Consider the following 24,444-nt stretch of genomic DNA (forward strand, 5'->3'; position numbering starts at 1 on the left):
TCAAGACATAGATAGACTGTGACAACATAATAATAAATAGTCCCTTCTGCCAGTATAAGTCTGAATCCATAAACTATGAGCATATAGTAAAAGCATTTCAATATAACCAACCTGACCTTGCTCATCTGGCAAGTGATATTTCTCTGTGAGTGATCCATGAAGCTAAAAAATTTTAGGAAGTTTATAACAAGCAATGGCTTTCAATATGAACAAATTTCTAAGCATGACCATTTTTTTCCAAAAGGGCAGTTATGCATAATTTTGAATATGTTCTAGGGGGTGAAAAATTATCACCATTATCATATTTATGGAATACAAAGGAAAATAATAAAAGTTCCCTGTAAATAAAAATTAATAGTTAGAAAACATGGGTATGCTAAGTTCAATTAAAAGCACCTTCTAATGAAAAATTTTTAAAAGTGAATGTAGTTAAATATGCATTATATTAAAAATTAGCTGTTATTGGTAGAACAGTTGAAAATATTAAGTTTTTAAATAATTGAAACACCTATTAGCTTATGATTTCATGTTTGTCTATGTTGGGACACTATACTGTTGCTTACATAAGTATACCTTATGTATGAATTTTTATGATAAATCCAGATAATAATTTAGATATTATATATATAACCATAATTTTTAAAGTTAGGATTGGTCAGCCAAAACTTACACAATCAAAACACTGATGCCTATTCACCTGAGATTGTCTAAGCTGGTATTTAAGGATTAATGTCTTCTTGCTGTATATATTCATTTTTGGTTTTTTTAACTCTTTTGACCAGGAAAATTGCACATTGCTCTTGAGTAGGGATTGGTTAAGGAAACCAAGATGACTAATCTGGCTGCTTCTCTCTGCCTGAATTAAAGAGGAATTCAACTGGTTCCAATTGGTGAAGGTCTCCTCAGCTTTATTGTGTGGACCCCATTGTTATTTAGCTGTCAGGCTCCAGGAGTGAGTACAGTAATGTACAGGAGGACATTTGCATTTTGAATCTAGCTCTCAGAATCCTGCTGTCAAAACTTTTAGACAGGCTGTGGAGTGGGTTTATTAAACTAGTGAATCTCATGTAATTAAAACATTGGATTTGGCTGAAGTTTAAAATAAATTTGTCAAAGGCTGTGTTGGAGATTAGTCACTTGAATGTTTCTTGAGTAGAACATCAGAATAAAATGAATAATTCTGAGAGAAAAAGAAACAAAGAAAGGTAGAAGACAGATAGACACATGATAGGTGAGAGTTAAGTAGATAGAGAGAAACAGATAAATAGAGTACAAAGATAAATTAATATTTTAACCTACTTTTCCCCTCTATGGGAACATAAGTGGAATATCTCATTTGCTTTCTAGTGTCCTCTCTGTAACTGAGATAGAATAATGTCTGTATGTTGTTCCTCAATAATTTACTGAAAATGTAAAAATAATGACTTTTTTTACAAACACTCTTAGACCTGTTTGTATAAATAGTAGATAAATGAAATGGTCTTTAAATTACATTCCAGTTTGACCGTGGATAAATGTGATGGCTTTTTCTGGTTTACATTGCCATTAAAATAATTGTTGCTCTTTTTAAAAAGTATACAACACTTCTAAAATATGATCATTATAAACAAGTCTTACAAACAAATGCCTTAGCTAAAACTTTTTGAGAATACTAATGCTGAAGTATTTTATGGCCAGATAAGAGTTTTGGTGGTAAATAAAACTAAATTATATGTGCTATTTCACTTTCTTTTCTTTTGTCTTTTTCTTTCCTTCCTTCTTGCCCTCCTTCAGCTAAATGCTCCCTTTAAAAAAACAAAACAATTCTAAGGAGGGGCACAGTGTCCACACTTTGGTCTTCATTCTTTCATGCGTTTAGCAAATTGTATCTTATATCTTGGGTATCCTAAGTTTTGGGCTAATATCCACTTATCAGTGAGTACATATTGTGTGAGTTCCTTTGTGATTGTGTTACCTCACTCAGGATGATGCCCTCCAGGTCCATCCATTTGGCTAGGAATTTCATAAATTCATTGTTTTTAATAGCTGAGTAGTACTCCATTGTGTAAATGTACCACATTTTCTGTATCCATTCTTCTGTTGAGGGGCATCTGGGTTCTTTCCAGCTTCTGGCTATTATAAATAAGGCTGCTATGAACATAGTGGAGCATGTGTCCTTCTTACCGGTTGGGACATCTTCTGGATATATGCCCAGGAGAGGTATTGCAGGATCCTCCAGTAGTATTATGTCCAATTTTCTAAGGAACCGCCAGACACCCATGGAAGGAGTTACAGAGACAAAGTTTGGAGCTGTGACGAAAGGATGGACCATCTAGAGACTGCCATATCCAGGAATCCACCCCATAATCAGCTTCCAAACGCCGACACCAGTGCATACACTAGCAAGATTTTGCTAAAAGGACCCAGATATAGCTGTCTCTTGTGAGACTATGCCAGGGCCTAGCAAACACAGAAGTGAATGCTCACAGTCAGCTAGTGGATGGATCACAGGGCTCCCAATGGAGGAGCTAGAGAAAGTACCCAAGGAGCTTAAGGGATCTGCAACCCTATAGGTGAAACAACATTATGCACTAACCAGTACCCCAGAGCTCTTGACTCTAGCTTTATATGTATCAAAAGATGGCCTAGTCGGCCATCACTGGAAAGAGAGGCCCATTGGACACACAAACTTTATATGCCCCAGTACAGGGGAACGCCAGGGCCAAAAAAATGGGAATGGGTGGGTAGGGAAGAGGGGGGGAGGGTATGGGGGACTTTTGGGATAGCATTGGAAATGTAATTGAGGAAAATACGTAATAAAAAAATTAAAAATTAAAAAAAAAGATTTGATACATTTTAAAACTTTTTACTTTATGTTCCAGGAATCTTTAAATGTCTTGGTTTCCTCAGTGATCCATTCATCATTCAATTGGGTGTTATTTAATCTCTTTGAATTTCTGGGGTTTTTTTTCTTGCTATTGATTTCTAACTTTGTTCTATCATAGTAATGATAACAACTACTTATAATTATTTTTAATAATTTGTAATTGTTAATAGTGGTAATAAATTTGATGGTAATTCCATCAAATAAAATATAAACAAACAAACAAACAAAAAAAACCAAAACTTCTTCTGACTCATATAAAAACTTTAATAATACATGATGAGTTTATGATTGGAATACTTAGTAATCAAAGAAATACAGAAAAGTAAACAATATGAAATGCCAGAGAACAAAGAGTTCTAAATTCCAGTCTACTCAAATATGTTAAGGGGTTCATATTAAAGAGGAACATAAATAATTTCAATTCTGACTATTAGGCATAGAAAATAAGATAATTTTAGTTTATGAAGATTTAGTTAATGATAATTTTAAAATAAGATAATTTTAGTTTATGATGCTAGATGACTTAACTTTATAAGATATTAACTCTTCTATTTTGCTCCTTTGTTACTTTGATGCCTTTCGGGAGTGGGGGTGGGGAGAATAGCCGAGTTTCATGGAGTTAAAGAATAAACCTGGTAATATAAATCTATTATCATTTTAAGCATAAGCTCTGACATGTTAGTTAACATTTGCCATCAAACTAAATTAGCCTTGGTAATATTTCCCCATAGGAAAGTAAGAATTTATTCTGTGATTTTAACCTGGAAAATATACATACCTGTGACCTTGCATTGAGTGAGCATAGTAAATAATACAGTGGATCATTAAGTTGGCTTAGATGAAACACAATTATAATGTAACTCACCCTGGATTACTAAATGTTATTAACTCAAATATGAATGTGTGCAATGAGTTCCACACAGTAGAAGAAAGGTTCTGAGCAGCACGATTTAACACATTTGTTTGAAGAATTCTCTTTCCATACAAGGGTGACAGTTTGTAATGAAAGCTTACATAGGTCAAAATCATCTTGTAGAACAGCTTTTTACATAAAGTCTAAGATTTTATAATGTTTACATACATATTTCTAGATGTAAAATGTTCAGCTATCTTAGCCATCTTCTGTTACTAGCATGCACGTTTTTAGGGAGGATCATTTGGGATGAACGGATCACTTAAGGCATTGAAACAATATGTAAAGTACTGTAAGTCAGTAGGAATATTCAATTTTTCAGAATTATTTACTAAAACCTCCCACAATTAAAACACTAAAATATCTTGAAACATAGAAAATTTATTAAAATAAATGTCAGAAAACTCTATAAAGTAAAACCACGTACCTCAAAGTATATACCTTAAAGGGCATAATGTGTATTGTTCACAGTAGTGTTATAAAGTAGTTATGAAGTCAAATATAATCTTCAGTTGTTTTACTTAGTTAATGGACACCTGTCACTTGGAAAATTTAGTATCCTATAAACAGCTGCACTTAAACAGTTGTGCACCAAAGATTTGGTTATGAACTGTGAGAAAAGGCCCTCAGAGAATGTTGTCGCTACTAAGATCTAGAAATCATGAGATCTTTGAAACCCCCAGAAAATATATGTCTTGCTGATGGCTGCTAAGATCAAAAGCAGAAGCATGCAGGAGAGCTGGAGAGGAGCCATGTGAAGGAGCCATACACTTCAGAATTGAGCTATGCTGAATGTTCTGGTCAAAGAAAGGTCAGTCTTTACCAGAGCAGAGATGGGACAGCCATGCCAACTCAGATGCCAAGCCACAGATCCACTCCAACTGGTGAATTCCATTTGCTCTTAATTATGAGCCTATCAAGGGGACTTTTGTTTCATGTAAATAAGAATGGCAAACAACCTAAGCTCTAACAGGTGCAAACGCTTATTTTTACCCTGGGTTCCCTTTACACCTACGTCAGGGAGCAAAGTATTTTTATTTCAAAAGTCCTTAGACTTGCATTTCTGGGTCTAAAGTCATTTCAGTACTTGGCATTTGAGAACTCACTTGGCAAAGTTTGATGTTTCTGTCCAAATATTTTTGGTGGCTTTCTGCCATTTTGCACAGCTCCCTAGGGCCCCCAGGTCCAGCTGTTACACTAAACTGTATTGTGGAGTTAATTCTGAAGGGGGATAATGAAATCCCAGTGTGTACCACTGTGTCTGTAAATCAACATTTTTGATTGAGGAACCATTTTTCCCCCTTGGGATATCAGGAATGAGGAGCTAATATGCTAATTTAGGCCCTTTGCTCTTGGCTTTTGTATTAATTCTCCCATTTATGCCTGTGCACATGTCAATCTGAGAATCTGCTGGTGACAGCCAGCTGTCTGAGGTGCTGAGGCAGAACCACAGATTAGGTGTTCCCTTAGGGGTCTTTATAGTCAGGACTCTGAATACACAGCTTATCTCTCAGAAACTTGGTTCCCCCTAGAGAAACTTAAAAGACACTTTGTTTTTGCCAAGAACTTCTTTTTCGATGTTGGTTTAATTAACAATGATGCAAAGAAAGAAAAATGAGCTCTTTGTGGTCTCTGTAAGTGCTGATTCCCTTCCCTTCTTTAGTGAGGTTTTTATTATTATTATTATTATTATTATTATTATTATTAAATTTTGTTTCTCGAAGCACCTAAAATGTCCATTAAATATAAAGGGGGAAAATAATGTAGTATCTAGATGTTCTGAGCTAGGCCTCCCATTTCTGCTTCTAGATTATATTTATGAAATTTTTATAAACCACAAAACTGTCCAGAAATTGAAAGTGATCAGAAATTGAGAGCAAAAGCATCTTACAAAATATAGGAAGTTCATATATTCTAAAATATTATTAACAGTACGAGAGATATTGACTTGAACAGAGTCTTCAAATGTATAATGTGGTACATCCTTTAAAAGACTTTATCTACTTAGAAGTCAAATACAAACAATGGCAACATTATTTCCTATTAATAAAGAATTAATATATGGTGTAATTGCTGTCCAAACTAAATAAATAGGATACAATTTTACAGAGAATCACTTGACCCAAAAATGAGGAAACTTTCATGGAGCAGTAGATAAAAGATGAAAACATGTGGTTTAGGGACTATAAAATGAAAGACACAAAGAAGCAGAGAGGAGAGTGGCACACAAGAGACGATATTGTTCTCTGGAGTCAAAAACTCTTGTTACAACAGAATGTAGCATTTAAAGTAAAATTTCTCATCAGATTACCATGACAATTAAATGTTTCTAAACTTGTGATAGTTCCTATTTGTGACAGATGCTTTACTAAAAAATGTGTAAGACACTTAGATTACTTATCTATACATGCTTTGTTGAGAGCAATGCTGAGTCAACAGCAACAATGGCAAATGATAAATAAATGGATAAACAAAAAGTCTCACACTCTCAAACCAGATATTATTGCATTGAAAGGATCAGTGATGTCACATCTATAGCAGGTACCCTGCTCAAACATTTGGAAATGGGTTTCTTCATGTCCTCACAGTCTCTGACAAGGTTAATTTCTTCAATTTTTGTCCACATCCCTTAATGCCACCTTTACAAGGGTATCTTCTCCAAACATTTAGATGAGAACAGGTCCCATTATCCATACCGACAGGCCATCTTGCTCATTTTCTCTGCAGGAGTTGCACTAAATGCAATTAACTACCTCTGCAATTATTTGTTTAGCATTTGTCATCTATTAGTATGTTGACATTCCATTGAAAGGGAAGGTATTTGTCTTGCCAAAGGGAATCTTCAGCACTTGACAGGTGTTCTCTGTATATTCTGGTATAAATATGGGTTAGGTAGGGGAAAGGAGAACATGTGTAGGAGAATATCAAAATGCTTACTTTGAAAGAGCTTAATGACGAATTATAGTTAAGCAGAAGAGAGAGAAAGCCAGTAGGTTAGTTTCTATATTTCTAGGTTGGTGACTAATATACACTATGGATAAATAATAAGGCAAAAATTTCTCTTAAATTTGAGTCCTCTTGGAATAAATTTACTGGATCATAGCTCACTAAATTTTGTTTCCTTTAGAAAAATGAAAGAGCATTACAGTCTCATTTGTTTAAAACCATTTAACATGATTTATTTCTGTAAAGATTTAACGTATGTGGCTTTTAGTCATTGCTCTTTGCTTTTAGTTCAGGACACTACATACATTTCTTGTGTTGATATTTCTAACATTCATTCAAAATCAAAACTGGAGTTTTTAAACATACTGTTTGTGTGTGTGTGTGTGTGTGCACTGTGTGTGTGTGCACTGTGTGTGTGTGCACTGTGTGTGTGTGCACTGTGTGTGTGTGCACTGTGTGTGTGTGCACGAGAGAGAGAGAGAGAGAGAGAGAGAGAGAGAGAGAGAGAGAGAGAGAGACAGAGAGAGAGAGGTCTTCGAATTTATTGATTTAAATGCTGAAAAATTTAGGGACATTTTTATTTTTTCAGTCAGATATATTTTAGTCTGCTTATACTCAGATGTGAAGTAAAAGTAATTATTTTCAAGTTTAATCTAAGTATATAAACAAACCTTCATGATAGCCAATGGGTGATTTCTGCAAGTCCTTTATAAACTAAACGCTCATGAAATTATCCTATGACTTATTCCATTGATTTAAATTAAAAGTGTTGTCTGCTTCTTTCCAGCTTCACAGAGAGAAAAGGAGAAAGGAAAAGAAAAATTAAAAGGAGAAAAACCTGAGAAGATAGGTATGTGTAGTTATTCTTTGCACTACTTTAACATTAAATAATTTTTCCCTTTGGCATTTCCTTTTCATTATATTTAGATATTGAAAATGTTGGCTTCTTAAGTTGTACTTTGGTCATATTCATGGAAAATAACCATAAAAAAGAAATCTCTGAGCTAAGGAGAATAAAGTATGTTAGGCTCTTGTCCCCATGCTACTTTTAAGATATATGTCAGCCTTTTCTCTGGTAGTTTTGAGCCTCCCTTAGAGTATATTACTTGAGAGAAGAATTAAAAAAACGATCATTTTTATAGGTAATAGGCCATCTTTGTCATTTTAACTATAGATGCCTATTGTATTATCTTATTTGTTTGCTATTGCTAATTTATTGAGAAAGGATAGTTAACACAACTTCACTGTTTAAATCATGAAGTTATTTCCTATCATATTAGTAATTGATATTATCATTCCCTCCATTTTTTCTCAAAATCTAGCATGTCTTATATTCTGACTTTCCTAAATTAAAAATACGTCCTAGAGAGCTTCCCATACCTGTTTTTACAAGGTTTTATAGCATTTGAGAGAGGAAGAGATCTCACATCATGAGTGTCAATTTATAGTTATTTGTAGAATTTACCTTAATGTGATTTTAGTGCTGCAGATTTTTTTCTGTGTGACAGTTCATATTCCTTTCCCATTTATTGCTCTGTGTGTGTGTGTGTGTGTGTGTGTGTGTGTGTGTGCGCGCGCGCATATGCGTGTGGTATTTCTACTTCAGGAACTACATTAGGACATTTATTAGAAAATAAGTCTATACTAATAGTTTCCTTAAGTTATAAAAAATATTCCTTGGTTTACATTATTTTTGATACATCCCACTCTGCCTCACTTTTATGTGAAGTAAGATTGTGTTGATGTTTTGCGGTTGTTTGGATCACATTTGCATCCACAATATCAAAGCTGGCTGAGTTTTCTGGTTTCAGAAACACTGCAGCTTAGGTAGAATATGTAGAATGAATGTGATATTTATGAACCAGAGCAGTAGAAACATGGTTCAGTATGATTTATTGCATATTCATACTTAAACATTAGATTAAGTACTTCACTTTTATTAATATTTATCTAGTAGTAATTTCCTTGAAAATTTCAGGTCTTATCTTCTTGGTCTTTCTCAGGCATATTTGTGTACTTCTCATATGATGGTGAGATAGTGAATTATGAACATAAGATTCTATATCTTGACAAAATCAAATTATTTTTTTGGTTCTTATTAAGTTTCAAGCTTCAATATTACTAAATGTTTTCTTTTAATAATTAAAAAAACTGCCCATAAAATATTCATGTAGAGAATTTACTCAAAATAAAAATCGGAGATAGAATGCTTTCTGTAAGTCTTCCTCTGTTTACACATGCCAGTTAAAGATGTTTATGTTTAATACACATTTTTGAAATATTGGCACCTCCCATAAATGAACTGTTTATTTGAAATATAGAACTATATTGCACATGCTATTGGAACACTGGTGTTATCTTAACCTTAACACTGAGACCTAACATTTTCTTTCTATTTACAGAACAAAGACATGTTAAATAAACTAATGTTGATTCATTACATTGGATTTTTGTTTGTTTGTTTGTTTGTTTGTTTTTTTTGGTTTTTTTTTAGGTTTTTCGAGACAGAGTTTCTCTGTGTAGCCTTGGCTGTCCTGGAACTCACTCTGTAGACCAGGCTGGCCTCGAACTCAGAAATCCACCTGCCTCTGATTCATTACATTGTTAAATAAATATTGGGAAGATATTTCGCAGGTATCATGTACAAATATTTATTATTTTAATAGTCATTTTAATTATCTTATACAGAATTGTTGATTCCAGAGAAGTGTATAACACCTTAGCAAATCATTGATAATGTTTTGTTTGTAAGAATGATGTTGATGTTCAACCAGTGAGCAGGCACTAGAAAGGTTCAGCATCTTTATGATGCTCAGATCATATCAGAAAGTTTTTCTTTCCCGAATGTCAATGGTGTTCCTGCTGAGGAACACTTTGGTTAATCATTCTTCAGCCATAATATAGATATCTTCTGTTACTATTGCTAAAAAAGTTATTTTCACAATGTATATGTGCATTATATTTGTTTTAAAAAAATTCCTCAGTTTTTTTTTTTTTCGGAAAACTTCATATATTTGCAGTAGAAGCTACAAAAGATAGATGACAGAACTAGCTTTCAACATACCACCTATTTATGGTTTTGGTGAAGATCTATCTAGCCCTGTCTGTCCTAAAATTCACTATGTAGTCCAGAATAGACCAAATCTCACAGAGATCTTCCTGCCTTTGCCTTCTGAGTACTGAAATTGAAACCATTTACTACCACACCTGCCTGTTTTCTAAAATTTTTAATTAATTAATAACTTAATTAACTAATTGGATATTCAAGACAGGGATTCTCACTTTCCTGAAAGTAGTTCTATAGACCAAGCTGGCCTGGGACTCACAAAGATCCACCTGACTCTGCCTCTCAAGTGCTAGGACTAAAGGTGTGTGCCATCATCCCCTCGCTACATTCTGAATTATAGTGACAAAGCTTATTTTGGATTCTATACACTATTAACCACTGATTACTATATTAAGATATATTCAATATATGGATGGATTCAATAGTGTCATAAATCCTCAGTTTCTCTATAGAACTATAGTCAGAAGGAAATTGGTGTTTTAATCTATTAAAACTACGTGTAATTTATAATTTCCTAATGTTACTTTTCTGTTTAAGCAACTCACAAAGAGAAACTTGAGAAAAAAGAAAGACCAGAGACAAAGATGATGGCAAAAGGTACCCTTCCCCTTTATTATCTTCATTCTTGACTTTTGATGATGGTGAGAGTATACATTTTTTGGGGGGGTGGATTTGAAGTTTTATAATAATTTTCCATTTCATTTAAATACAATGGTTTAAAATTGAATATCTACATTCTTGACTTCTGATGGTGAGAGTATATATATGGGGAGAAATTTGAACATTTGTAATCATTTTCCATTTCATTTAAATGTAATGATTTAAAATTAGATATCTAAAGGCTGATAAAACCAAAATACAGTTTTAAAAAATATCAAAACATGTAAGGAAGATAAAGTGTCTTCAGATGTGAGTGGCATAATTTTGGTTTGTCTGACTTTTATCTCATTATCTCATCCCCTTGACACTGGGAGAGGTAGGCAAGTTTGATCTAACAATAGAAAAATGACCCTGATGCAACTGTCTACATTCAGTATACAGATCCAAATTATTTTGAAGCATAGACATTTCACAGGAAGTAAAGCAAGTTTTGCCGGGTGTCATTTCATCCTCCATGGTTACCATGAATATTATGAGGGCCACAGGGGAAGTATGAAAATAAAGCGAATCCTGACTTTATGTTGAATAAAGGTGGAAGCTAGTTCTTCAAAGGAAATCCAATAAAGGGCAAAGTAGATTGATGACTCATTTTGGTCTTGTGAGCCCTGCAAGGAAATAAGAATTTGTACACAAAAAGCATTTTTATATTTCAAGTCCATAAAGTCATCCCTTCCTTATTTTGGAAGGTTGATTGACCTATATTTGTCTACCCTAAGCAGGTCTACCTACTGTTTTAAGTATTTTAAAATACACATTTTCTCCAACTCCTCTACGGGGACCCTGCACTCAGTCCAATGGTTGCTTGCAAGCATATGCCTCTGTATTTGTCGGCTCTGGCAGAGCCTCTCAAGAGATAGCTATATCAGGCTTCCATTAGCAAGCACTTCCTAGCATCCACAATAGCATTTGTATTTGATGGCTGTATATGGGATGGATCCCCAGGTGGGCCATCCTCTGGGTGGCCTTTCATTCAGTCTCTGTTCCACACTGCCTCCATATTTCCTCCTGTGAGTATTTTGTTCACCTTTCTAAGAAGGACTGAAGTATCCACGTTTTGGTCTTCCTTCTTCTTGGGCTTCATATGGTCTATGAATTCAATCTTGGGTATTCCAAAAATTTGGGCTAATATCCACTTATCTGTGAGTATATACCATGAGTGTTCTTTTGTGACTGAGTGACCTCATTCAAGATGATATTTTCTAGTTCCATTCATTTGCCTGTGAATTTCATGAAGTTGTTGTTTTTAATGGCTGAGTAGTACTCCATTGTATAAATGTCCTACACTTTCTGTATCCATTCCTCTGTTGAGGGACATCCGGGTTCTTTCCAGCTTCTAGCTATTATAAAGAAGGCTGCTATGAACATAGTGATGCATATGTCCTTATGACATGTTGAAGCATCTTCTGGGTATATGCCCAGGAGCGGTATAGATGGGTCCTCAAGTAGTACTATGTCCAATTTTCTGAGGAACTGACAAACTGATTTCCAGAGTGGTCGTACCAGCATGCAATATGACCAGCAATGGTGGAGTGTTCCTCTTTCTCCACATCCTTGCTAGCATCTGCTATTACCTATGTTTTCGATCTTAGCCATTCTGACTGATTTGAGGTGGAATCTCAGGTTTGTTTTGATTTGCATTTCCCTGCTGACCAAGGATGTTCAAGGATGTTGAACACTTCTTTAGGTGCTTCTCGGCAGTTCGAGTTTCCTTAGATGAAAATTCTGTTTAGCTCTGTTCTCCATCTTTAATAGGGTTATTTGGTTCTCTAAGTCTAACTTCTTCAGTGCCTCATGGAGGGAGCAACAGTGTCAAAAGGCCAGACCCCCAGGAAATCTCAGGGACTGGACCACCAACCAAGGAATACACATGGAAGGATCCATGGCTTCAGCTACATATGTGGCAGAGGATGGCCTTATTGGACATCAGTGGGAGGAGATGCCCTTGGGCCTGAGGGCATTTGATGCCCCAGTGTAGGGGAATGCCAATGTGGGAAGACTGGAGTGAGTGGGTTGTTAGGGGATCACCCTCATAGCGTCAGGGGGAGGGCAGGATGGGATTAGGGCATTTCTTAAGGGGAGACCTGGACAGAAGAAAACATTTGAAATGTAAATAAAAAAAATCCAAAAGTAAAATATAAAGTATAAGTAAAATATACATTTTAACTAGTAGTACAATTCTGTCTCCTCAATGTAAATGTTTTCTCCTTATTTTAAAAATATGTTTGATATGAATATAATATCAATATGAAAGTTATACTGGAACAATCTCATTCCAGTATCATTAAAAGCTACCTTTCTTGGGAAAGAATATATCACTATCAAATAAATATTTATATTATATAAGAATAATTGAATTTTTAGAATAGGTTCTAAAGGAAAACTTTGTGATAGCTATCGTTCTAGCAATAGGAAACAGACATATCTGGTCCCATATTTATCACTGAGATTACAGGCTCATGTCAAAATACTTACCTTTTTTTGTGAACTCTGGGATTGATTTCAAGTCCTTACACTTTATAGCAAGCAATTTACCAACTAAACTATCTCTCCATCCTTTCAAATTCCTAAAATTATGTGAGATGCACTCATTAAATAAAATTTGAAAGTAGAACATTCAGAATCCAAATGCAAAGTATCATCTTTGTAAAAAATTAGAAGCAGGTATGTCAGTTCATATTGCTAGAACAATAAATTATCTAAGCTACTTAGAATAACACTATCTGACACTGTGCACAGTTCAGGTTTGGTTCATCTAGTTTATTGAGGTTCTCTTTAACCCACTGTTGTTTGTCACAAATTCACACTGACATGATAATTGACTTCCCTAGACCTTGCAACAGAAAAAAATCAGGATGAAAATTGTTATATTGTGAAATTGTAAAAGTTGACTACTATGAAATTTTAGTCCAATTACTTCTGCCATAGTCTGTTGGTTAGCATTTTACAAGACTAGTCAAAATTCTCTAAGAGAAGAAGGTAGGTTATGTCCATTAGTACAGTGGAGTGTTGATGTCTCCCACTATTATTGTGTAGGGTATGATGTGTGCTTTGAGCTTTGGGGAAGTTTCTTTTATGAATGTAGGTGCCCTTGGATTTGGATCATAGATTCAGAATTGAGAGTTCTTCTTGGTAGATTTTTCCTTTGACCAGTATGAAGTGTCCTTCTTATATTTTTTGATAAGTTTTGATTGAAAGTTGAGTTTATTTGATATTAGAATGGCTACTCCAGCTTGCTTCCTGGGAACATTTGCTTGGAAAATTGTTTTCCAACCCTTTATTCTGAAGTAGTGTCTGTTTTTGTCACTGAGGTATGTTTCCTGCATGCAGCAAAATGCTGGGTCCTGTTTACATATCCAGTCTGTTAGTCTGTGTCTTTTTATGGAGGAATTGAGTGCATTGATGTTAAGAGATAGTAAGGAAAAGTGATTGTTACTTCCTGCTAGTTTTGTTGTTAGAGGTGGAGTTATGTTTGTGTGTCATTTTTGGGGGGTTGTTGAGAGATTACTTTCTTGCTTTTTCTCAGGTGTCGTTTCCTTCCTTGTGTTGGTGTTTTCCATCTATTATCCTTTGTAGGGCTGGATTTATGGAAAGATATTGTGTAAATTTGGTTTTGTCATAGAATATCTTGTTTTCTCCGTGTATGGTAATTAAGAGTTTTGCCTGGGCTAGCACAGTGAATCTAACAGAAGCTATCAACCAAATAAATCTAACAGATATTTAAAGAACATTTCATCCTAAAGCATATACCTTCTTCTCAGCACCTCATGGTACCTTCTCCAAAACTGACCATATACTTGATCACAAAACAGACCTTAGCAGATACAAGAAGATTGAAATAATCCCATGCACCCTATCAGATCACCACGGAGTAAGGTTTGTCTTAAATATGAACAAAAACAATGGAAAGCACACATAGATGTGGAAGCTGAACAACACTCTACTCAATGATAACTTGGACAAGGAAGAAATAATGAAAGAAATTAAAGGCTTTTTAGAATTTAATGAAAATGAGGACACATCATACCAAAACTTATGGGATACAATGAAAGCAGTGGTAAGAGAAAAACTAATAGCTCTAAGTGCCTCCAAAAAGAAATTGGAGAAAGCATACATTAGCATCTTGACAGCACACTTGAAAGCTCTAGAACAAAAATAAGCAAATACACCCAAGAGGAGTAGAGGCAGGAAATAATCAAACTCAGGACTGAAATCATCCAAAAAGAAACAAAAAGAACTATACACAAAAACAAAAAAAAACAACAAAACCAGTAGCTGGTTCTTTGAGAAAATCAGCAAGATAAATAAACCCTTAGCCAGACTAAACAGAGGGTACAGAGACAGCATCCAAATTAATAAAATCAGAAATAAAAAGCAATACAACAAAGAAATACATCTTAAAATAAGTATTCTGTCTGCTGAATATTAACAGTTGAAAATATTAAAATTATGTTCTACAAACATCATAGAAATATTACTGATAATTTTTTCACTGTGCTTGAAGTTAGTTGTTTTTTTTTAATGTTTAACTTCAACGCGTTTTGGTATTTTGAAATTTTTAAAATATACTTATTGATAAAATAATTCCTCTCCTAGAAACACTGATAATCTTTTTTTATGTAAACTGATTGTTAGACAATGTGCACAGGTATATAATGCATTTTAAATACTCTTTCACTGTGTCAGATGGTATCATATAAGGGCTTTTGAATATATTTCTTAATGATTCATTTTCAATATTTTATGCTCTTTTATTATGCTTAATTCCCAAAGAACATTTTGTAAGTTTTCAAACAACTTAGTATTCAACATTAGATATAAGGTTCTCAGTTATGGATAGTATTAAATATTCATTAATGATATTTTAGGGTATGAAAGGATATGAATATAAAAGCTGAACAAATTTTTATGTATTATTTGATTTTCAAAATTCTCAATATTATTAATATGTTTGATGTATTACACCATTTAAATAATTTAAAAAATTAAGAAAAAATGAAAGAGAGTAGAAGGTAGGAGCTGTTGGAAGTCATCTTAAGTCTGCCCACTACCAATGCTTCCTATTTATATATGTTAATACTGACAGATATATGTAAACAAATTATATATATTTTACACTTATATAAATCTCTCACATGTGTTTTTATTTAATCTATCTATATAGGTTATATTAGGAATGGCAGGTGAATATATGATTTTTGTCCAGGGGCCAGCCCTGGCCTGGGGTGTTTTTCTTTCTTGTCTATTCTTGAGGCAGCAGCAGGGAAAGAGCTTAGGTGGAAGGTAGGACTTTGTCAAGATATTTAAGGTTGCTGTATAATAAAAAAGTTTTCTTATCTAAGCCTATTCTAGCTGACCTGCCTTAATTTCTAGCACTTAGCATCTCTTCCTCAAGCCACAAAAGATTAAGTAAATAGCCTTTGTTCTATCTCAGCAGGAACTGCTGGGCTCTAACTCTCAGCCTGCTAGTGTAAAGTCTCAAGAAGAGAAGACACTTAGAGAAGTGATTATAGAATTTATTTCCAAGTTGTAAAAAGTTTCCTATGAAAGCTATCTAAGGAGAAAAGTGGAAAGATCCTAAGTGGGGGAAGGGGAACATTCTCTAAGTGGGGAGAGGGAAAAGAATCTAGTCTAAGTGGGGAAAGGCAAAAAAGTCTCCTCTATTGATCTCCCTTCATATCTTTGTCCTCAGTACTTCTATATCGTTCAGAATACATGACCACATGTTACAAAGCTCATCACAAGTCCAGACAAAAATCAAATCATAAATTGAAATAGAAGTTTATAACAGTGAATGTTTACATGCATATCCATTAGGAGTAATTATCTAGCTAAACATCCATTACCTCTCAGCTCCACAGGTTCACTGAAGGTTTAAAACCATAACTAAGTTATTAGTGAAGTTTTCTATAGATAAACCCAGTTGGTATGTTATCTTCTGTCCTATCACCTATAATAAATCATTAATTCCTTTTTTATGACCTTTGGTTAATTGTTTTACAACCTCTTGAAATGTGCTCTGAGTAGGAGAAAGTCTGGTTACCATCTAAGAGCAAATAAATGGTGACACTTGAGAGACTGGCATAGTTCTCATTGCAGATGATTATCAGAAAAGGACCTAATAGCAGTCTGATTATAAAAGAGCTTAATAATGACAGATATAATTTTAGGAATTCTTATAGGATCATTATTAAAACTTAAGTCATCTATTTGTCTAAATACCATCACTACAAGATAGTACATCTTCATGGATCTGCAGACATCTGTTCCAAAGGGGTGTGCTACTACTTAGTGATTGTTATATATGCTTAATAACAACAGGAAAAGCATATTAATAGCAGGAACCTTTTCTAAAATGAGTCACAGTCTTGTTTAATGAGGGTTACCTGTCGCAGATTATATAATAATCCGAAGCAGGCCACTTCAAGTTGATCACCTGCTAGTTATTAGCTTGTCCCATAATGGCTCCTGACAGTATTTTTATATGAAATGTGGGTTTCTAGGAATATAAAATAAGATTAGAAAGGCACAGGCTAAGCAGGTAACGTTTGAGTTAGAAACTAAAATGAAGTCCTTTAGAACACTGTGACTTCTGCTGGCACTTTCATATGACACAGTGTGTTTTCTGTTCTGTTTAAAATACAGTGTGTTCAAGGGCAGTAGTTTTCCAGACCATCCTAGAAATTCTTTTTGCAAGAAACATACAGATTCATTCTCATCCTGTTCCTGGTGCTTATATTAAACCCTCTACACATGGTGCCCATCTTTGTAGTTCACAAAATAACAGAGAGGAAAGAAAAGAAAATGGGATAAGAAGTCAAGAGATGTGAACCCACGTTCTGCCTGGTTCTTGAACAACCCTGCTGTTTTCTAGTTAAAGGCAAATTTACTTGTTTTAAGGAGTTGACAGTAGAAGAAGGGAAGCCTTCAGTTTTATATAAAACGTTATTGTAATGCTTCTGTGAAATGTGTTGTCCTATCACTAAGAGAACTGACTTTGTTAGTTATAGAATTCAATGGTACTAAAATAGATCAGATTTTCACTAATCTTTAATTGTACAGTAACAAGATAGAGGTAAAATCAAAATAGAGGTAAAATCAATTTTGAATTGCAAACTTAGATGGCATTTAAGATAGCTACAATAACAATTTAACACAGACATAAGCAAGCAAACAACATAAAAAAGCTAGTAAAATTTCAAAATATAGGCATATTTATTGTAAACATTTTATTTACATGTGCAGAGTACATATTGCTACATCATATAAATGACACACATGTAGCGAACCATTTACTCTTTTGTCTTTAATTCAGATTCACTAGTTCTATATTCTCTGAAAATAAACATTGTACTGAACACAATGGTAATAGAAAACTAAAAATTGAGTTCCTGAACTCAAGTTGTTCCCAGCCTTGTAGGGGAAACTAATAAGAAAACAATCTTGTGCAATACAAAATATACAATAGATAATAAAGGTCACATCTTAATAAAAGTGTTGGCAGATACAAGCTTTACATCAAAGCAAAGTAAACAGGGGCCAGTATTTTCATCAAACTCTTTAACATGTGTGTCAATAATATCTACAATGTATTGGAAGTGTCCAGACAAATCTCTTCATTGTGTGTCAAATATATGTTAAATATGTAATCCCACATACAGAAGATGTCAAATATGCCATGCCCATTAGAACTAATTGAATCGTACTAAGTGATTTAAAAAATATGAAAGAACAATTCACAGAATGATTTATTTGTGAGCCAGTTCACTCTTCAAAAATACATATTAAGTTAATGTGTTTTGAATAGATATGCACATTCTATATTTTGCTTGCTAGTACTGTTTGCTAGTACATTTTTAAAGTTTTACAAACATTTGGGAATATGATTTCTGGCTTTGATATGTAAGAGAGTATATCTGTTTCTGTATTATCAATCTTTGCAGGCCCAGTCATTAGGGATGTCTGTCTGTCAGTTTCTAATAAATATCATGATAGGGATGTCTGTCTGTCAGTTGGTCTCTGGTAAGTATCATCAGTCTCATCTTGTTATACAGTACCAGGCAGGTAATGTTTCATTTGGATTGTTTGCAATTATCTTCTTTAAAATATTATATTGTACCATTTTTGAGTAATACTTAAGATTTTTCTATTATAGAACAAAATGATCACATTCTTTAACTAGGCTCTTTAGTGAAGACATTTTTCTTATTAAAAATTCCCAGTCACAAACAAATGAATCATTGTGGACAGCTTAAGCTCTTGACTATCAAAGCCAAAATCCAAACAAACTATAACCACAACAGAAATCCACATCAGGCTCTTCACCTGCCCATGACTTGTATATCAAATACAACATATTTATAACTTATAGTACCCTAGTATTGTCAATAGTATTTATAGGACACTTATTTTCTATTGATTATCTTGTTTGCCTTTTAAAATGGGACTTGAATAAGAGTTGAAGAATTATGTGAGTAAAGAAAAATAACTGTCTTAACTTCTTGTAGAGGACAAGAAAATTAAGCCTAAGGAAAAGACTGAAGAAAAGGCTAAGAAGGAAATGAAAGTTGGAAAACAGGAGAAAGTGAAACCAGCAGTGGCAAAAGCCAAAGAAACTCCACCAAAGGCCAGAAGGAAGGATGACAAAGAGATGCCAGCTGTGCATGAGCAGAAAGGTAAACATTCCCAGGAGGAGGAGGCAGCAGGAGGTCCAAAGAGAATAATGGGCAAGAAGCAGATCCAGTCAACTGAAAAGACTAAAATTAAACCTCAGATGAGGTAAAAAGAGATCCAAGCCAATAAGCCTGAAAGGAAATACTATCATTGGGTATTAACATACTAATATAATAAAATGTATTCAAGTAGCTAGATGCATTTTCAAGTGTTCTAAAGAGTGTTGAGTGATCTCTTGGAGTTATTTAAATTTTGGGTCTGAACGCTGAAATCTTGAGGATTTGGCAGAACAGTTAAACAATTGTATGGGTTAGACTCTGGAAAAGGTAGTTTTAAAAATAGACAACAAGAGCATCTCTTCAGGAGTTGCTCCAGGACAAATCATACAGGAAAAAATAAAATAAAAATATTACTTCCTCGATATTGCTGCAATGATACCATTCAGAATATGCACATTAAACTATCAATTCATTTCATTGTGGTAGGAAACCTCTTATATGATAAAGAAGTGTTGGGCAAAGGAACTCTCACAATATGTACTCACTGATAAGTGGATATTAGCCCAGAAATTAGGATACCCAAGATATAAGATACAATTTGCTAAACACATTAAACTCAAGAAAACGAAGACCAAAGTGTGGACACTTTGCCCCTTCTTAGAATAGGGAACAAAACACCCATGGAAGGAGTTACAGTGACAAAATTTGGAAGTGTGACGAAAGGATGGACCATCTAGTGATTGCCATATCCAGAGATCCATCCCATGATCAGCTTCCAAATGCTGGCACCATTGCATACACTAGCAAGATTTTGCTGAAAGGACACAGATATAGCTGTCTCTTGTGAGACTATGCCAGGGCCTAGCAAACACAGAAGTGGATGCTCACAGTCAGCTATTGAATGGATCACAGGGCCCCCAATGGAGGAGCTAGAGAAAGCACCCAAGGAACTAAAGGGAACTGCAACCCTATAGGTGGAACAACAATATGAACTAACCAGTACCCCGGAGCTCTTGTCTCTAGCTGCATATGTATCAAAAGATGGCCTAATAGGCCATCACTTGAAAGAGAGGCCCATTGGACTTGCAAACTTTATATGCCCTAGTACAGGGGAACGCCAGGGCCAAAAAGGGGGAGAGGGTGGGTAGGGGAGTGGGGGGGTATGGGGGACGTTTGGTATAACATTGGAAATTGAAATGAGCTAAATACCTAATTAAAAAAAAATGGAAAAAAAAGAAGTTGAAACAAAAAAAAATTAACTTTAGGATGGTTTGCATAGGACAGATGTTCTTTTCACCAACTATGGTGTATTAACTCACTTCTCAGATATATACCATTTACAGAGAGGAAATTTTTTATAGAAAGGTGCTGTGTGAATTTAAAATGGTCACAAAGGGCCTATTTGTCTCACCACTAGGGTACTTTTTTGGGTTTTCTATCCACAAATCAATGGTTACTACAAATCCAGATTCTCACATATAGAACACAGGGTCTGCTCTGTGCGATCTGTTTCTGAGAAAGTTGTACCTTTTCTTATGAATGTTACAAAATAATAATTTCCTTGACTCTAAAAGCAGTTGAATAATTTTTTTCAAAACTAAAATGGACAAAAACAAAACAAAACAAAACAAAACAAAACAAGCAAACAAACAAAAAACCCAAAATGGACAAATTGGTGTCTATACAACTTTATTGTGACTTTTAAACTTTTTACTAAGAAGATTATTTTAATAGTAAAACTGGAAAAAATTTTCTCTTACAAACTACATAATATTAATTACACATTCTTTGTATTTTTATCTTATTTTCCAACATCACAATGCTTATAAGTTTTGATATATACATAATGCATGTAAACTTTAATTTATGAAACAAAAGGTGCATGTATAGAAACAAGAAAATAAGGGAGTACTCTTTTTTTCTTTTTGTTTTTTCTTTTTTGTGTGTGTGGTCGATAAACTTTATGTAAATTTCATTCATTTCAATCTAATTTTATAGATGCTTCTACAGGTTAACACCTTTGGAAATTTGAACATATCATTTTCAAGATGATTACAGGATCTTGAACATTGAAAATATAAAGTATTATCTTTTAAAATAATTTTACATATCAATGTGTATGCTATAAAAGGATATAATAATGAGAAATACCTTAAATGACCATTTCACTGTGATACAAATCAGGAAAATTCACTATATGGATAGTTGGATTCTAAAATACTATGAAATTCAGATCACCCTTTACGAAAGAAAATTATAACATGAAACTAATGAAAACATCAATTAATGAGGAAATCTGAAGGGCATCTTTAGTTAGCTCAGAGAATCATTCAGCATGACTTGAATGTAACCAGGATGCAACCTCCATTTTATGCTTGGGCTTAGAAAGCAATATTTCATCTGTGTGTAGGGAGGTGTACAAACCTTTTATATCATAAGTAGTCTCCTCCTTATAAACTTCAGACAGAGGTGACATATAGTAATAGAAAGAGAGAAAAAAAAAGGCTATTCCGGGAATTTAAAATACAAGTAGTGACTTTTGTGGGGAGAAAAAAAAAAGAAAAAGGGGGCTTTGTAGAGAGTAATACGCTGTGTGGTATTGCTACTGTGTAGGTGTCTTGATCAAATGTATTTTCTATGCCAGTTGAAGAATAAAATTTTAAGAAAAATCTGGATTGCAAGGTGGAAGCGGGGTGGGGTAGGGGAAGTCTTAGAATGGTCAGGTGATGTTTTTGTTTAAGGTGAGGAGGCAAGCACCCTGCAGAGCACTCTCAAGAGAGATGTTCTACAGAGGGTGAAGGGAACTCTGGAAGCCAAAGTTTCATCACTCTAGCACTGAGGGGTTTTTAGAGTCCTTCAGAGGTTTTTATCACCTAATTTAGGATTGGTCAATTTGACCAAAGACAGATAGGCTCACAACTTTTGCACAAAGCCTAGTCAGGCTGTGAACCTGGAACACTGGTCTACCAGTAGGGGGCCCTATTGGAGGGAGAAAAAGGATGCCAAGCTAATTTTAAACTGTGTGGAGGAAGCCATATTGTTTATCTGAGGTTCCTGTCCCTATTCATCACACTGTGTAGTATCTAATTCTTAGCCATCACTCTAACTATACATGTGGGGGATTGTTAAACACACATACTATCAATACACCCATGGCGTTACAATTTTGTGAGTAATGGATCCTATACATGCATTCTGGCATATTTCTAATCTTTTTGTGAAATATTCTTGAACTATAGGAAGGAATAACGATATGTTAGCTGAGGTCCAAAACAGGGGGAAAGATGGGCATATCATACTACTCCAAATCCATATTGTGCATTTTAAAAAAATATTCTTCACCTGGTTTATAGAAGAATCTCGTGTCTAGGAAGGAAAAAAATAGTACCTATTTTAATGTTACTTTTGTCTAACACCATAGAAATTCCAGAGCCTGCGATAAGGCAGAAACCATCCTTGGAAGTGCTTCAACAAACAAGTAGATTTGTAGGCTGTTCTAAAAATGGACTACCTCATTTCAGCAACCAGAATATATATAAACTTTAGAAACATTATAAGTTTTGACTCACCTTTGTTTAGGTATTAATGAAAAGGATTCTATTTTTTAGATTTATTATATTAAGTACATTTATTATTTTAAAGACAACAAAGACCCAGCAGAGCTTCATAAATAAATATTCTTGGGTATTTATTTCTATAAAATAAATACAGTTATTTTCTGTTTGATAAAAATAAAATGTGTCATACTATATAAATGCAATAAAATTTCTTTGTGCTAAAGCTTTGTATGCATTTGGTGAGTTAATAAAAATACCTAATAAAAAGTTTTGATATGTAAATCATTATGTAAAAGGATCATAATAATGTAAGTTTTAAAGATGTTGTGATAAAGTTTATGAAATCTTTTACAGTGGATATTAGAATTAGATTGACTATGAGAGAATTCAGAGTTTGCAATAGTATGTATTTCTATGGGTTGTAAGTAATTAAAAAGTGGGAAAAAATCCAACTCCTGAAACCATTTTGTACTGTGCCTGCATCAAACATTTCTTTACTTTGTTGGCTTATTTTTCTAAAATACAGACTAGCCAAGAGCAAGAATGATTAGTGTATTAGTTAGTTAATTATTTATATCATTTGGTACTGTTGAGCAGTTCTCCAGATCACATTTCTGATAAGGAGAATTTCTATGAACAGGATCCTAACAGATTACAATGCACTTGCCCTCTGTGCCTTATTCCAGAACTATCAGTAGTCTTACTTGGATAGCCAACAGAAGTCCTGGGTTCAGCAGCTGGAAACATTTCTAGTTGGAGAGAGTTTTCATGGTTCCTTCTCAAACATTTCACAAGGATACATAAGAACAATTGCTTTAAAGCAAGGAAAGGATTTTGAATTATCAAATATTTCCTACTCTAATATAACCATGAATAATACTGTTTCCATATTTAAGAGGTTTTATAGGTAATGAGTGGGACATTTTGCATGTTATGTATTTTCATTTGCATGCTCACAAAATCACAATTTATTCCTTCACAGAGATAAGTAGTAGTCAAAATAGATGTGTGCCATTTTGTTTGTTCTGTTACATTGTGTCTTCATGTAGAAAAGACAGATGGTGATGACATACTTTCATTGCTTCTTCTTTCTCTCTATTCTGTCAGATCAGTATGCATTCTGTCGGTATATGATTGACATGTTTGTCCATGGGGATTTAAAACCAGGTATTCCAAACAATTCTTATTGTTGTCTGTCTTAATAGCCTCTGTTTCTAAAACTGTCAGCTTTGTCTGTACTAAGCTGTATTTTCATTTAAAAACTTGCATAATGCATGTGCATACCTAGAATAAAGACAATAAAATACAGAAATGATAACTGGTGCTGGGCCCTTTAATTTTACCTGTGTTTGCTGCATGGCCTGTTGAAAATGAAGTCAACTGAAAGCCTAAAGATGCTAATATCTTCATACATAAAAATGCAAATATTTGTAATAATATCTTGGAGTGAAGCAATGAGTCACTTTATATGATTCCTGGTAAATTTAGAAGAAAAGATTTATAATAAAGAAAAATATTCTTGTTTTTCAGATAGAGGATAAAATCACAATAACATACAACACATCTCAAATACTGAGTCTTATCTTTCTAAAATATTTAGATTTTCTTATTTATGGTCTTTTGTGATTCCAGAAAAACACTGAAGCAGTTACATAACTTTGGCTCATACCTCTGCAATGAAGAAAGGTTTTTAATCACACCAATACACCTCTACTCCTTCATATCTTTAATTTTTCTACAAAGTATGATAAGGATAGCTTAAATAA

The 24,444-nt window shown here is 34.1% G+C and overlaps 1 protein-coding gene and 1 long non-coding RNA gene across 5 annotated transcripts in view; one reads left to right on the forward strand and one right to left on the reverse strand.

Moving 5' to 3' along the window:
* Nucleotides 1–24,444, forward strand: part of LOC110303552 (triadin) — a 172,788-nt gene that overhangs the window by 110,475 nt on the left and 37,869 nt on the right. The window contains exons 6-10 of one of the 4 annotated variants that reach the window (XM_085842742.1): nucleotides 7,513–7,575; nucleotides 10,330–10,389; nucleotides 18,957–19,124; nucleotides 23,786–23,845; nucleotides 24,311–24,336. In XM_085842742.1, coding sequence (XP_085698868.1) covers nucleotides 7,513–7,575; nucleotides 10,330–10,389; nucleotides 18,957–19,124; nucleotides 23,786–23,845; nucleotides 24,311–24,321 — 362 coding nt within the window. In that variant the 3' untranslated portion in view covers nucleotides 24,322–24,336. Of the gene's footprint in view, nucleotides 1–7,512; nucleotides 7,576–10,329; nucleotides 10,390–18,956; nucleotides 19,125–22,542; nucleotides 23,985–24,310; nucleotides 24,337–24,444 lie in introns of those variants that run through there. The other 3 variants (XM_085842741.1, XM_021174666.3, XM_085842740.1) reach the window with 3 other exon arrangements.
* Nucleotides 1–24,444, reverse strand: part of LOC115032171 (uncharacterized) — an 88,593-nt gene that overhangs the window by 6,394 nt on the left and 57,755 nt on the right. The gene's annotated exons all lie outside the window — the stretch shown is intronic.

The sequence above is a fragment of the Mus caroli genome, unplaced genomic scaffold (assembly GCF_978045245.1).
Source record: "Mus caroli unplaced genomic scaffold, Mus_caroli_1 scaffold_9, whole genome shotgun sequence".
NCBI classification, from domain to species: domain Eukaryota; kingdom Metazoa; phylum Chordata; class Mammalia; order Rodentia; family Muridae; genus Mus; species Mus caroli.